The sequence below is a fragment of the Capra hircus genome, chromosome 7 (assembly GCF_001704415.2).
Source record: "Capra hircus breed San Clemente chromosome 7, ASM170441v1, whole genome shotgun sequence".
Taxonomy (NCBI): domain Eukaryota; kingdom Metazoa; phylum Chordata; class Mammalia; order Artiodactyla; family Bovidae; genus Capra; species Capra hircus.
Window position 1 is genome coordinate 107,616,389 of NC_030814.1, and position 14,989 is coordinate 107,631,377.

General features: G+C 43.4%; 1 protein-coding gene across 2 annotated transcripts in view; it reads right to left on the reverse strand.

Annotated features, from left to right (window-relative positions):
* Positions 1–12,939, reverse strand: part of RNF130 (ring finger protein 130) — a 139,523-nt gene extending 126,584 nt beyond the window's left edge. Inside the window, exon 1 of one of the 2 annotated variants that reach the window (XM_018051614.1) lies at positions 12,313–12,939. In XM_018051614.1, coding sequence (XP_017907103.1) covers positions 12,313–12,559 — 247 coding nt within the window. In that variant the 5' untranslated portion in view covers positions 12,560–12,939. The remainder of the gene's footprint in view (positions 1–12,312) is intronic. The other variant, XM_018051615.1, reaches the window with a different exon arrangement.

Here is a 14,989-nt window from a genome sequence, read left to right on the forward strand (position 1 = left end):
ACCCACTCCAGTGTTCTTGCCTGGAGAATCCCAGGGACAGAGGAGCCTGGTGGGCTGCCATCTATAGGGTAGCACAAAGTCGGACACAACTGAAGCAACTCAGCAGCAGCAGCATACAGAATCAAAAAACCATAAAGCTCTATTAATACAGCAAACATCATGTGAAGAGTAGGAGGTAGAGGTGAGTGGGATATCAGCAAGAAGGCACACATTGTAAAGAAAACATAAGAGGCCCTAGGAACAAGAGTATCAAAATACAGGTAGCTTCAGCACAGTGAGCAAGGGGGAGATGAATGGCCTGAGGGAGGGAAAGGCTGGGAACCAGACCAATCAGGAGGTGCCTTGCATACTACAGTAAGGAGTTCGGATTTCCACTCTAAGGATTAGAAGAAGCCACTGAGGGGTAATTTAAGCAAGCAGTGACAAGACTGGGTGAAGTTTCAAGATCGCTGTAGCTACTGGGGAGAAACGACTGACAGAAGTTAAGAAGCAGGAAGACCAGAGAGATGGCAACTGTCTGTACTAAGATGACAAGAGTGAAAATGGCAAGCAACAGATAGATATGATCCACCCTGACAGTAAAATGTGAAGGATAAATCAGAAGTGGAATGTAAGAAAAAGAAGATAGGGTGATGCCTAAATTTGCTTAAATAACAAGAGTGGACTGCAATGTCATTTGCTGAGATGGGGAAGACTAGAAAGCAGGTATTAATCACTCAATCATGTCCAACTCTTTGCAACCCCATGGACTGCAGCCCACTAGGCTCCTCTGTCCATGGAATTCTCCAGGCAAGAATACTAGAGTGGGTAGTCATTCCCTTCTCCAGGGGATCTTTCCGACCCAGGGATTGAACCTGGGTCTTCTGCATTGCAGGCAGATTCTTCACCATTTGAGCCACCGGGGAAGCACCGAAAACAGTGGTAGTAGACAGAATATATAAACATGTGTGTGTATGTATATATATATATGTATGTATGTATACATACACACACACACACATCAAAAGCTCCATTTATCAATCTGGAGATGTTCTTGGGAAATTTAAGTTAAAAATACCAAGTAGGCAGTTGAATATATGAATCCAGAGCTCAGAGAAGACTAGGCTAAAAGTAAAGACATAGGAAAAAGTGACAGGAGAAGTGGCAAGAGGAAAAGCTTACTGTAAACCAAAATGTCAAAAAAGGAAGAAACAATTATTGGAGGACACATCTTGCTAATGGACCCACAAAATAAAACAAGATAGAGCACAGATGCTGAGACATGTTTTACAACTATGGCGGCTCAATGCTAAGACACTGAGTGTTCTTCCAGGGGAAGGAGCTCTGGGGAGGCTTCTCTCACTGCTCCCTGTGTGGCCGCCTCTACAATGGCTCGCCCTGCTACAAAACAAATGCTGAATGCTATTTTTGCTTCTGGCCTTTTTTCTGCTAAAAGCAAAAATCCTCTTGAGGTTTCTTTTGGTTATCAAAAATAGGTACTAATGTAGGTCTTTCATAAAAGCAAAATGGCATAAGATGAACTTTCGAAAAGTGGAGATTACCCATAGTTAAGTCTTCATGCTTTAAATACAGAATGATTTTCAATAGGGAAAACAAAAATAAAAGCATTAATATCATCATCATAAAAATATTATAGAAAAGTCCTGTCCCTTTCTAGGATTCACTAACTGCTCAAAATGATGCCACAATGATGCCACACATATACCCCGAGAAAACCATAACTGAAAAAGACACAGGTACCCCAGCGTTCATTGCAGCAGTATTTACTATAGCTAGGACATGGAAGCAACCCAGATGTCCACTGACAGATGAATGGATAAAGAAGTATGGTACATATATACAATGGAATATTACTCAGCCATAAAAAGGAACATACTTGAGTCAGTTCTAATGAGGTAGATGAACCTAGAGCTTATTATACAGAGTAAAGTAAGTCAAAAAGAGAAAAACCAGTGTCGTATATTAACGCATATATATGGAATGTAGAAAGATGGCACTGATGAACCTATCTGTGGGGCAGCAATGGAGACTCAGACATAGAGAACAGACTTCTGGACACATGGGGCGAAGGAGAGAGTGGGACAAATGGAAAGAGTAGTATGGAAGAATACACATTACCGTATGTAAAACAGAGAGCCCGTGGGAATTTGCTGTATGACTCAGGGAGCTCAAACCCAATGAAGAGTGGGATGGGGTGGGAGGCGAGAAGGAGGTTCAATAGGAAGGGGACGTGTGTACACCTATGGATGATTCATGTTGATGAATGGCAGAAACCAACACAGTACTGTAAAGCAATTATCCTTCAATTGAAAAAAATAAAAAAAAAAAACAACGATGCCATATTTTAGCTTGATTCCTATTAAGACAAGAATACTTGGTCTTAACTCTTTTCTTATTGGGGAAAAACATGCACTTTTCAGCATATTTCTAGTCATCTCTCAGTTTTCTACTCATTCTAACCATGGTTTGGAATTAATTCAATTTTTCTTGAAGTTAGGGAATAAACTTTATAAAAGAAATCAACTTTAGACACTTACTTGTTCCCTTTAGAGAGTATGACTTTCCCTCTGTGAAGAAGGTTTTATATTAAAAATAACTTCAAAAAAAAGAGAGAAAAGAAAATGAGAAATGTTACCCATGATCCAACAGATATAACACAGCCATTTTTATTTCTGCATATTACTTTGAGTCCCTGTCCACTATAAAGATATTACTTTTGTAGGCTATACCTAACTTTCACATGATCCCCTTTAATGGCTGTGTAACATTCCACGAAGCAGATCATTCATAATTTACTAAACTCACTTTAGAAGTGGTACAAGACATGGTGGAAGTATGAGCTCTGTAGTCAGACAGACCTACATCAAATCCAAACTCTTCTGAATCACAAGATTCAGCTGGTGGATTACCTCACTCACTTTAATTTGTCCAACACTAATTATCAGTACCACCCTCCTATGTTCCAGGCTCAACAGTGAGCACTGAGTATACAAAAGTGGACACCAGGATCTCTGCCTTCAGAAGCAAATAAGATAGGTACACAATTTCCAACCATATTAAGTGTTATAAACAAAAAAACAAAAACACTAAGAGACTGGAGGGCCTTGAATTCCCCTCCACAGAATGAGGATACCGTACCACCTAGCGCTGTTACAAGAATTCAACGATACTACATGTACAATACTTGGCACCACTCTTGGCAGAGAGTATGTACCCAATATATGTTAACTATATCACTGTTCGGGATAAAGAGGGATCACCAAAGCAGGAAATATTGTCCTCTCAGTACACACTTTCTTCTTTTCTCTATCAATATAAATCCTACACTTTTTCAGGTTTGAGTTTACTGCCAGAAGTTTGATGTGGGTCTTTTAAAAATGTACTTATTTTATTGAAGGATAATTGCTTTACAAAATTTTGCTATTTTCTGTCAAACTTCAACATGAATCAGCCATAGGTATACATATATCCCCTTCCTTTTGAACCTGTCTCCCCATCCCACCCCCTAGGTTGATGCAGAGCCCTTGTTTGAGTTTCCTGAGCCATATAGCAAATTCCCGTTGGCTACCTATTTTACATATAGTAGAGTAAGTTTCCAGTTCAATGGACATGGGTTTGGGCGGACTCCGGGAGTTGGTGATGGACAGGGAGGCCTGGCGTGCTGCGGTTCATTGGGTCGTGAAGAGTCAGACGCAACTGAGCAACTGAACTGAACTGAACTCTCCTAAGTTTCCATGTTACTCTTTCCATACATCTCACCCTCTCCCTCTGTCCGTAAGTCTATTCTCTATGTCTGTTTCTCCATTGCTGTCCTGTAAATATCTTTAGTACCACTTTCTAAATTCCATATATATGCGTTAGAATATGGTATTTATCTTTCTCTTTCTCACTTCACTCTGTACAATAGATTCTAGGTTCATCCACCTCATTAGAACTGACTCAAAGGCGTTCCTTTTTAAGGCTGAGTAATATTCCATTGTGTACATATACCACAACTTCTTTATCCATTTATCTGTCAATGGACATCTAGGTTGCTTCCATGTTCTAGCTATTGTAAACAGTGCTACGATGAACAATGGGATACATGTGTCTTTTTCAATTTTGGTTTCCTCAGGGTATATGCCTAGGAGTGGGATTGCTGGGTCATATGGTGATTCTATTCCTAGTTTTTTAAGGAATCTCCATACAGTCTTCCATAGCGGCTGTATCAATTTACATTCCCACCAACAGTGCAAGAGGGCTCCCTTTTCTCCACACCCTCGCCAGCATTTACTGCTTGTAGACTTTTTGATGATGGCCATTCTTATCAGTGTGAGGTGATATCTCATTGTAGTTTTGATTTGCATTTCTCTAATAATGAGTGATGTTGAGCATCTTTTCGTGTGTTTGCTAGCCATCTGTATGTCTTCTTTGGAGAAATGTCTGTTTAGGTCTTTTTCCCACTTTTTGATTGGGTTGTTTTCCTGGTATTGAGTTGTATGAGCTGCTTGTGTATTTTGGAAATGAATCCTTTGTCAGTTGTTTCATTTGCTATTATTTTCTCCCATTCTGAGGGTTGTCTTTTCACCTTGCTCATAGTTTGATGTGGGTCTGTTTTTAGAACCATTTCTCTCCTCGTCATGTTCAAGTTTCCTTTTATCTCCGTGAACAAACTGAGTATATTTATAATGGCTCTTTCAACAGCTTTATTTGCAATTCCATCATTTGTCCCACTTCTGGGACTGTTTCTGCTGACTGTTTTTCTGTCTGGTTATGGGTCATATTTTCTCTACTTGGCTTGTCTGCTCATTTTTTATTGGATGCTGGTATTGGATTTCATGTTTTTGGGAGCTGGACTTTGTTGTAATCCCTTCAGATATTGTTAGGGTTTGCTCATGATTAGGTACTTTAAATAAATCTCATCCTTTTAAGGTTTGCCTCTAAGATTTGGTAGGTGGGTCCAGAACAGGCTTTTCTCCAGGGCTAATTTAGCCTTACTCCATGCCTCATCCATTAGGTCTTTCTACTTTGATTAGTGAGAATATGAACTATTCCCAGCCTTGTGTGAACTGCAAGAATTCTTCCACCTGCTAATTTCTGACAGCTCTCCATAAAACAAGCAGAACAGTACTCAAAGGCTTGAGTGAACGAACCCCTTGCAGCCCCCTCCTCTCCTGTACCTGACCTCCTCACACATTCAAGCCTACTCAAGCTGCCTTCACCTCTCTGAGCTCTGAACTCTGTCTCATCAACTCAGGAAGACCACTAGATTCTTTCTGGGTTCCCCTTCCCTGAGCTTCAGTTCAGAAACTCTCCAGGAGGTAAGCTGAGGCAGTCACAGAACTCTGTTATTTATTTCCTTTCTCTCAGGGAGCACTGTCCTGTGCTGTTTTCTGACCTATTTCTAAAATTGCTGTTTCATAACTGTCAGGTTTTCCAGTCATTTGAGGTGGCAAGGTAAACCTAGTGTCTGTTATTTCATTATGGCTAGAGAAAGAACTAATCAAGTTTAATTTCAACTTCCACATTTTCAATGAAACCTCTCTAGACTACAAGTCCAAATAATTGTTCATTTCTCTGATCTCTGTACCATTTACTGATCTAGCATACTAACAGAGGCCCTATAGTATACTCTATTAACACCACACCATCCCCATCCCATCCTACAGATTCCAGCAACACCTGCCATCAGTTTCACTACCAGACCAAGCACCACAGGGTTAAATGCAACCACATATTACAGTGGCTTGCTAGTGCCAGGCACAGTTTGAGGTATTTGGTTAAAACAAAGAAGACGCTGTCCCTAATTTCCAAGAGCTCACAGTCTGGGACAACTTAGGAATCAACTTCTCACCCATAAATCCATAACATAGTTTTAATGGGAAAAACTAAGGTATAAATGAACCTTTAGAACATGGACTGTGGCTTGTCAAAAGTTTTCTTAAAGGACTAGAGAACAAGTAGTTTAGGCTTGCAAGTCATATAGGCTCCTGTAATAACTGCTTAACTCTGTCGGTAAACCACAGAGCCACAGACACGTGAATGAACAGACATGGCTGTATTCCAACAAACTCTGTTTACAATACCATGCGGCTGATCCCGTTGCTGGTGTCTGTAGACAGCCTGCACCATCTTCTACAACGGCACGTCCTATTTGTGCCATCCTGACAAGTTCTCTTAGGCAGGAATTGCACACCGTATCTTCCACACACACACCACAGAACCTGCATAATGCAAGCTCAGAGGAGTTTATAAAGGACTTTTTAATTTATGTCATTTGGCATTTGAAGGGTTCCCTTTATTTTGTTCAAAATTGCTTCCAACAGTAAAGAAAGCTACACTTACTATGACTTATGGAAAAGAAATCAATGTTTAGTGCATAAAATACTCTAAGGATGATAAAACAAACAAATGATGATCCTGAAAACTTAATTTCATTTTGTAAATAAGTCAAGGTTGCTATACTTAAAACAACCAGCTCTGAGGATTGGTACGATTAGGTACTTTGAATAAATCTCATCCTTTTAAGGTTTGCCTCTAAGATTTGGTAGGTGGAAATGCACCCCAGAGGTGTGGACATGGTCCAAAACACTACCAGACTTCTTTGAGAATTATCTAAAGAGAGAATTCACAAGCACATTAAAAGACTGCCTCAAAAATAATTTTCAATTGTCAAAATCTATCCAGAAAAGACAGACATTTGATAAACTGTATGCATTTTCCAAATGGTTCAATCAAAAAGATAACCTCACAAAACAAATTCTGAAAGTGTTTAAATTTTTCATTGTTGCAAAATATGTATGTATACATAGAAACATATACACCCCCATGTGACTGGCATTTTTTTAGAACAGTATCCTTACTGGGTGTATCTGGTACTTTGTTTAACAAGGTTCGTCTTGCTATTTTACAGTTACCTTGTTCAAGATGGAGGGATCTTACAAGCCATCTAATCTAATGCTCCTTCAAATGAAGGAGTTCCCTTTTATAATATTCAAAGCAATGCTTTGTAGTTTGTTCGTCTCTTAAAAGTCACATTCAGAAATGAACATGGACTAACAGTGCGCCTGGCCTATAATGAAGTGGGACCTGTGTTACCCAGGATACGATGCTCACATGCACGCAAGAGCAGAATGGGCTGGTCAGCGAGTGAACAGAGGCTTTGTCCCATGACATGCAGCTCGAAGCCTTATTTCCCCTCAACTCCTTTCACTGCAGCTAATTTTTTTTTACCCAAATTCAAGACTATATAATAATTTCTATTAACTTTTCTCTTAGTTTCAGCCCACCATTCCATACATTGAGATCCTGAGGATCCTGCCATCCAATATTTCAGTTAAATATGTCACGTCTTTATCAAATCACTGGCACAACAAAGACCTTCACAATGTGAAGAAGAGCAAGATGAAAACTCTAAGGCAGAAAGTACAGACAACACTTTGCTATAAAGAGAAACAGAAAGATGGAACGGAGGAAGGATGTATATATTTGGTGGGGAGGTTTAAAAATATATACTCAAATTTTATATGCTAATGAATCATCCAAAAGCAAAGGAAAAATACAAAATGTAAAAATACTTTCTAAATTGTTAAAATTTAATACAAATTAAATTTTAATACAATTTATCATATATTGCTTGGTTATCTATTTTAGGTCAAAATTTGTTTTTTAGAGCCTCCAGCTCCTTCTGAATTATCTTTCCTTTCAGGTTCTCTGATTCCAGAATAACACCTACTTTTTTTCTGAATATTTTGATATCTCTATATCCGGTAGCCCCTGCCTTTGGCATTATACAATCTAACATTTCATGGTCCTTTTCATCCAAGATCTTGCTTCCACATCGATTGCCTTCACTCTAAAATCAGAATTTTAAAAACCAAGTTTATGTTTAATCCAACAAAATCACATATATAAAACATAAGAATCTTAAGTTTTTTAAATGTTATGGCATCCCTTTGGTCAACCAGATGACCAAAAAAAATTTATTACTTGGTAAAATTGTTCTCCAAGGATTCAACATCCAATCCTGAACATTTCTATGCAAAATGACTAGTACCAAATTCTTCCCACCAGCATATTTGCATATAAAATGACATCACCAACAACAGGGCCTCTCTCCCAACCCCCACCTCCAGGCTCAAACAAAAAGTTAGTGTGCACACACAAAGCACACCTACAACGTCTGTCCCACAGTGAATGCTAGCTGGACTTTACATTTGTTTCTAGATCTATGCTCACCCTTTGAGTAAGTTAGTAATAAGAAAGCAACCATGAACAACCACCAGTATCTGTGAATAAATATAAGGCATGTTCCTGCAAAAGTTCCCTTCAAAAAATAAATTCTTTACAGTTAAAATATGAAATTTTTTATCACCAAATAAATCTCCATTTAAAATGTACTCTAATGATAAAGAATGTATTTTCAAAGTACAACACTTGTTTATGAAATAGTTTATAAAGTTTAACACTTTTCAAAACGCACTTCTAAAATACCAAAGCATTTAGGAAGAAATTGCCACATTGCTCTTTAAAGATATAGGACAAATAAATCTTGTCCAGTAATTCATACATGCCTAATTTACAGAAATAATGACTCATTGGAAAAGACTCTGATGCTGGGAGGGATTGGGGGCAGGAGGAAAAGGGGACGACAACAGAGGATGAGATGGCTGGATGGCATCACTGACTCGATGGACGTGAGTTTGAGTGAACTCCGGGAGTTGGTGATGGACAGGGAGGCCTGGCGTGCTGCGATTCATGGGGTCGCAAAGAGTCCGACACGACTGAGCGACTGACTGAATGCACAATAACTACAAAGGTTTTTACTGTCACAACCAAGTCAAAGAATTAAAACGAGTTATCATGTTAAGCTCTAGGAAAACTACTTTTGTCTTTATATTCACCAAACACTTGTCCTCAAAATTTTTATTAACTTCCCATCTATTGACCATGGCTGGTTCTTTTTTTTGCCAGTAATTCTGTCTCCTAACTGTTTTTTTTTGAAATTTGAACATCACTTTGTTTAGTGTCAACACTCAGTAAATCTTCAATACACACATTAAGAATTCTCTTCAACTTAAAATTACAAGCAGGCAAGAGTCAGAATATATTATTTTTTCTAAAACCACTAAAATTTGAGATTAAATCGAGAATATCATAATGTGAAATAACCAAATATTCAAATTTTAAGCTATTTTCTTTTTTAAAATTGAGGTATAATAGACATACGGGCTTCCCTGGTGGCTCAGATGGTAAAGAATCTGCCTGCAACGCAGGAGGCCCATGTTCCATCCCTGGCTCAGGAAGATCCCCTGGAGGAGGAAATGGCAACCCATTCCAGTATTTTTGCCTGGTGGGCTACAGTCCATGTGGTTGCAAATATCCAGACACGACTGAGTGACTAGAGTACAGTGGCATAATAGATATAAGCCATTTTCTTAAATATGAAAAATTTTAACAGATTTCTATCACCATTCTTGTTTTTTAAAATACATTCCTAGGACTTCCCTGGTGGTCCAGTGGTTGGAACTTTGCATTTCCACTGTGGGGGTGTGGGCCAGATCCCTGTTCGGGGGAACTGAAGATTCTGCATGCTAATGATAGCATGGCCAAGAAACAAAAACAAGAAAACAAAATACATTCCTAAATTTCTGCTGCGAAAGCACAAAAACTTCTTAGATTTCATGTTAGTCCATTGACTTAGAAACAGTTTACAGGCAAACTGACATAAAAATGCCACTAGACCGTGAGCTTCAGGGAGAAAAAAAAGAATTTGTTTTGCTTATTTCTGGGGCCCATCCCTCTTTCCTAGTACCTTGGGTGGTGGCTGGGACCAGCAGATTTTCAATTAGTATTTGCTGGACTGAAAGAATCTATGTGTGCAGATCCCTTAGTAGAAAGCCAGACCCAAACTACCTGCAGGATTCCACCACCAATGCCATGAAAAATCCTTGAGCAATCTCATGTGTGGATACAAAATGAGTCCCTAGAGAACAGAGGAAATGAAGAGAAGATAGACACCCAGGGGAACTGACTGCAGACTCAAGTTTCCAAGACTGCTCCAACATATTCACATTGATGCCATGTCTGAAACTCCACCAATTTATAGAGATTCATTTAGGTTAACAAATCTCCTCTTGTTAAGAATGTAGGCACCATTTAAGCCTCTCATTAACCTTGTGTTGTGCTGTGCTTAGTCGCTCAGTCGAGTCCAACCCTTAGCAAATTGCCAGGCTCCTCTGTCCATGGGGATTCTCCAGGTAAGAATACTGGAATGGGTTGCTATGCTCTCCTCCAGGGGATCTTCCCAATCTAGGAACTGAACCCATGTCTTCCACATTGCAGGCAGATTCTTTACCATCTAAGCCACCAGGGAAGCCCCTCAATAAACTTAAGGTATAACTAGTTCACCATTCCCTTTTGCAGACAAAATTGAGGCTAAAAGGCCAAATTACTTTCCTAAACTCACACAGTACTTCGCCAGTGACATAAGGCTTATGTACAGCACAGCTGAAACCTCCCCACTGACGGAGGAACAAGACCAGCCTTTACCACCCATCAGTGTCCAATACCCTTCTATACAAACACCTAAAACAAGTTTTCTAAAGATGGGGCTTTTGCTTGGAATGACAGGCAAGAAACAAGTCGTTTCAGAACACAGATCACTTATGAGGCAAGTATCTAAAGTGAGGATCATGGATTCGAGGTGCCTAGAGGAACCCAAAGACAAACCACAGATTTCAAAACACTGCACAGGGCCAGTTCTCGTTCCAGAACAGTTTGCCTTTCCCTCTTCCTCCCCTTCCACGTGACCCTCACAGATCTCAACCCCAGAAAACAGGCTACCATTGTCAGTGCCACCGTTTGGAAACATTTTGTGTCCCAAGCACAGTGACTGGCACAGAACAAGCAAGCAAATATTTACTGAATGAACCAAAGGCCAAAGCTGTTACTGTGGGCAAGGCAGGACCCTAACTGCCTTTTTCTTTAACAAAGTGGAGATGAGAAGCGCATACTAAGCAACTGATTGCTGATGTAAAAATGAACGTTTGAAACGAAGGTGTGAACTGGGGAAAGGCTGGTGAAAGCCCTTCCTGACTCTTCTTCCCTAGGTGCTGCTGCTGCTGCTAAGTCGCTTCAGTCGTGTCCGACGCTGTGCGACCCCACAGACGGCAGCCCACCAGGCTCCCCGGTCCCTGGGATTCTCCAGGCAAGAACGCTGGAGTGGGTTGCCATTTCCTTCTCCATCTTCCCTATCTAGATTGCCTCAAAGGGAAAAAAAAAAAACAGCTTAGCACGTTCGCATTCAAACATATATCTCAGAAGTGGCATGATGTTCCAATAGTTTAGAGTATAAAAACAAACACCTTATGTAGGTTGCCTAGTTTAGGGCATCTTTACATGAAAAGCAGCTTTAAAAAGTCCCCTCTCAGCATTCTCAGGGTGAGAGTGGGTAGAGACGGAGAAGATAGTAGACATTTTTCCAAAAAGCCTGCTGTGGGCCAAAAACAAAATCATACTCCACAGTGTGGGAAAAGTTTCTTTCCAAACATTACCAGAAATTTGTACAAATATATGCTTTATACTAAATTATTAAAGAGCAAATGATAGGAAGACGTAAGATTAAGCCAAATGGCTTCAAAGACAACTCTCAAAAATTTTACCTATTTTCCCTCTGGCAGACTCTCACGACCTGAAGACTTGGCTACAGGTTCCAATTGGTATCGGATTCGTCGCAACGTCAGATGTTCAGGCGTCAAATTACAGTAAAGCTGGTGGGGCACAATAAGAGCCAAAAGCAACACGGAAGATGCCCATTTTCCTCCTCCACTCTCCTTCCACTTGTCACATAAGAAAAACGGCACGTTTTTACAGTAGAAAAGGGCCTCATCCTTCCAGATCAATACAGCGCAGTCTGTGATTTAGGGAAGGAACCTGTGCGGTTTCCGAAATACAGGTTGAGACTTCATCCATCATGAACTAGTTTTGCGCTCTTCCACCACCTCCTTTGTCTGAGCTGTCCCTGCAAACTCGCAGTTCAATGCCTTCCTGTAAACAAGCTAACTGAACCCAGGGGGGAAGAAGCCTTTTTAAAAAGAAGAGAAGAACCCAATAACGCGTCTGGAGCCTCATTCCCAGCAGCGAACGGGGCGGGGGAAGGACACGACGGGAACCTCGACCCTGGGGCCGCCCGCCGAGCGGCGCATCAATCCGGGCGGGGTGGGGGCGCCGCATCCGCCGCCTCCGCGCCCAGGTTGTGGCTCCTGGGGGATGAGGGCCAACCCTTCCCCCCTCCGCCGTCCACGGCTCCTCTTTTCCCTGCCAGGCACTCACCTCCATGGATAGGCAGCGGCGCCAGAACCTGGCCACGGACCTCGGCCTTGGGCGAGTCGAGTCCGTAGCGCCCGCGGTCGATGCGGAATGTGAGTGGGGCTCCGCGGCCGGGCTCCTGCACCGTCACGTTGATGAGCGCAGTGTAGTACTCCTGGCTCGCGTTGTCCGCCCGCGCCGGCCACAGGCTGCAGGTCAGCAGAGCGAACGCGGCGAGCCGGGCCGGGCCCGCCCGCGCCGCGCCGCTCATCGTCCCTCCGGCCGCCGCCGCTCGCGGACCGGGATCCCGGGCCGGCGCCGAGAGGAGGGGCAGGCGCGGCCGGCCCTGCAGCGCGAGCGCACGCGCGCGGCCTGTGCGCGGCCGGGCACGAGCGTAGCCCTCCTCGGCGCCGCGGCCCCGCCGCTCGCCACCCTCACAGCCGCAGGGAGGCGCCCATGGGCGCTTCGGCGAGGACGGCGGGTCAGGGCTCGCGCGGTCGTCTCCTCTGGGTCCCTACACGGCCGGGTCGGTGGGCCCACTCCATCCCCTGGCCCGGCCCCGCCGAGTGGGGGCGCCTCGTGAGGACGCACCCGGCGGGGAAGACGCGCCCGAAGGAAGGTCGCCGGGGCACCAACTCCTCAGCGCCCGGCAGCCGCCGCGGGCGCGCTCTCCCCCCGCCCCGCCCCCTGCCTGTGGAGTGGCACGGCGCAGGCCTGGGACTCAGCCCCACCTCCCTGCGCATGCGTGCGAGCCCCTCTCGGCTCCCGCCCGCCGGCACGAGGGCCCTGCGAGCCCCCATCGCTCGCGTGCCGCGTACCCGGCCATGTTTGTACGTCAGGCCTGATGCGCGTCTGGCTCGGAGCCTGGGGGCTTTCCGAGGGACTGTGGAAGAGTTTGAGATGAGGATACAAAAGAAAAATAGCTAAAACTTTAAAATTATTTTAAAAATTAAATCTGTGGGATTTCACATTTCAGCTGATCACCTCCAAGTCATGTAATCAGCATCTCGGGAGAGGGTGGGGAACGCTTCCGTGCAATGAGTACGGGGGCTCACTAGACCCGGATCTTTAAGGATATCTGGGTTATTCGGAAAGGACATCTACAGACTAGAAGAAATCTCCAGAGGCACTGGACAAGACAGGAATTGTGGTGATGCTCCCTCCTTCCTCCACCCTCCTCCCCCAGCACACACACTACTCTCTACACACACATACACACACACAGATACACACCCTGTGTCAGCCTGTGTCAGTCAAGCTATGGACTTTTCTAAAGCATAAATGAAAGGGAAAGGGGGATTCTAGCTTCAGGTGCAGCTGAATTCAGGAGTTTATATGTTAGTGGGCAGTACACTCATCATGATGAAGTGGAGAGGAAGGGAAATTCCCAGGTGGCTCAGTGATCAAGACTACGCCTGCCAGCGCAGGAGACACAGGAGATGCCCAGTCGATCCCTGAGTTGGGAAGATCCTGTAGGAGGAAATGGCAAGCCACTCCAGTATTATTGCCAGGAAAAGCCCGTGCACGGAGGAGCCTGGAGGTCTACCCTCTGTGCGCTCACAAAGAGTCAGACAAAATTGAGCAACTGAGCACGGGAAGGAAGGATGGTATCTTATAACTAGCCAAGCTTGGAGCTCCTGCGTCCTACGGTGGAAAGGGGATGAAGTCAGCCTTGCACAACCAAAAGTACTGAGAATCAGAGAGAGAGGCTACTTCTGAAAGGAAAGATGAGCTGCTGTTTCCAGTGAAAGGGTATAGATGTAGTTCAGGCAAACACATCAGATGTCCACTGGTGCTGCCTTATCAACCTTCTTAACAAGTACTTCCTCCAGTTCCTTCCCTTCCATCCCCACCAGGTTTGTTTGTCTAGTACATGCTCTGTCTTGATACTGCATTTTATTTACTTGCATACGGTAATTAACTGCAAGGAGATCAAACCAGTCAGTCCTAAAGGAAATCAACCTTGAATATTCATTGAAAGGACTGATGCTGAAGCTGAAGCTGCAATAATTTGGCCACTTGATGGGAAGAACTGACTCATTGGAAAAGATCTTGATGCTGGGAAAGATTGAAGCCAAAAGGAGAAGGCGGCAGCAGAGGATGAGTTGGTTAGATGACATCACCAACTCAATGAATATGAATCTGAGCAAACTCCAGGAGATAGTGAAGGACAGGGAAGCCTGGTGTGCTTCAGTCCATGGGCTCAACAACAACAAATTAAGTGGCAAGATCCTAGGCCCTGTATTTAAAGAGACTCTCTCACAGCTGGACCCTTCTCATAAGGCAAGGAGTCCTTGGACTCAAAGTACCCCTGCTCAGGCACTGAGAGCCAGGATTCCCTTTCCAAACAGCCCTGGACCACTTAGGGCCGACATGGTAGAGCTCTTCTCTAGTGAGGGTTTTCTTACTCTGCTCCTGTCTTTTAACCTGCCCTGCATACTGCCCCTGCTTGAGAAACTCATGCCCCCTACTCACTTGTCCTTACAAAGGTCTTTCAAAGTGCAAGGTGCCTATGCTCCCTGGCACAAGAGATGATTATAGAGACCCAGAGACACCACCGTATTAAATCAGTTGGAGAGAAAGTGTATCTCTTTAAAGCTCTCTTTGGGCCCTTCTGAATTTGTCAAGGAGAAAGTTGGATCTAAAGTGCTTTTAACACTTCTCTGGCACTTGGTAATCCCTCTTTCAAACAAAGTGGGAT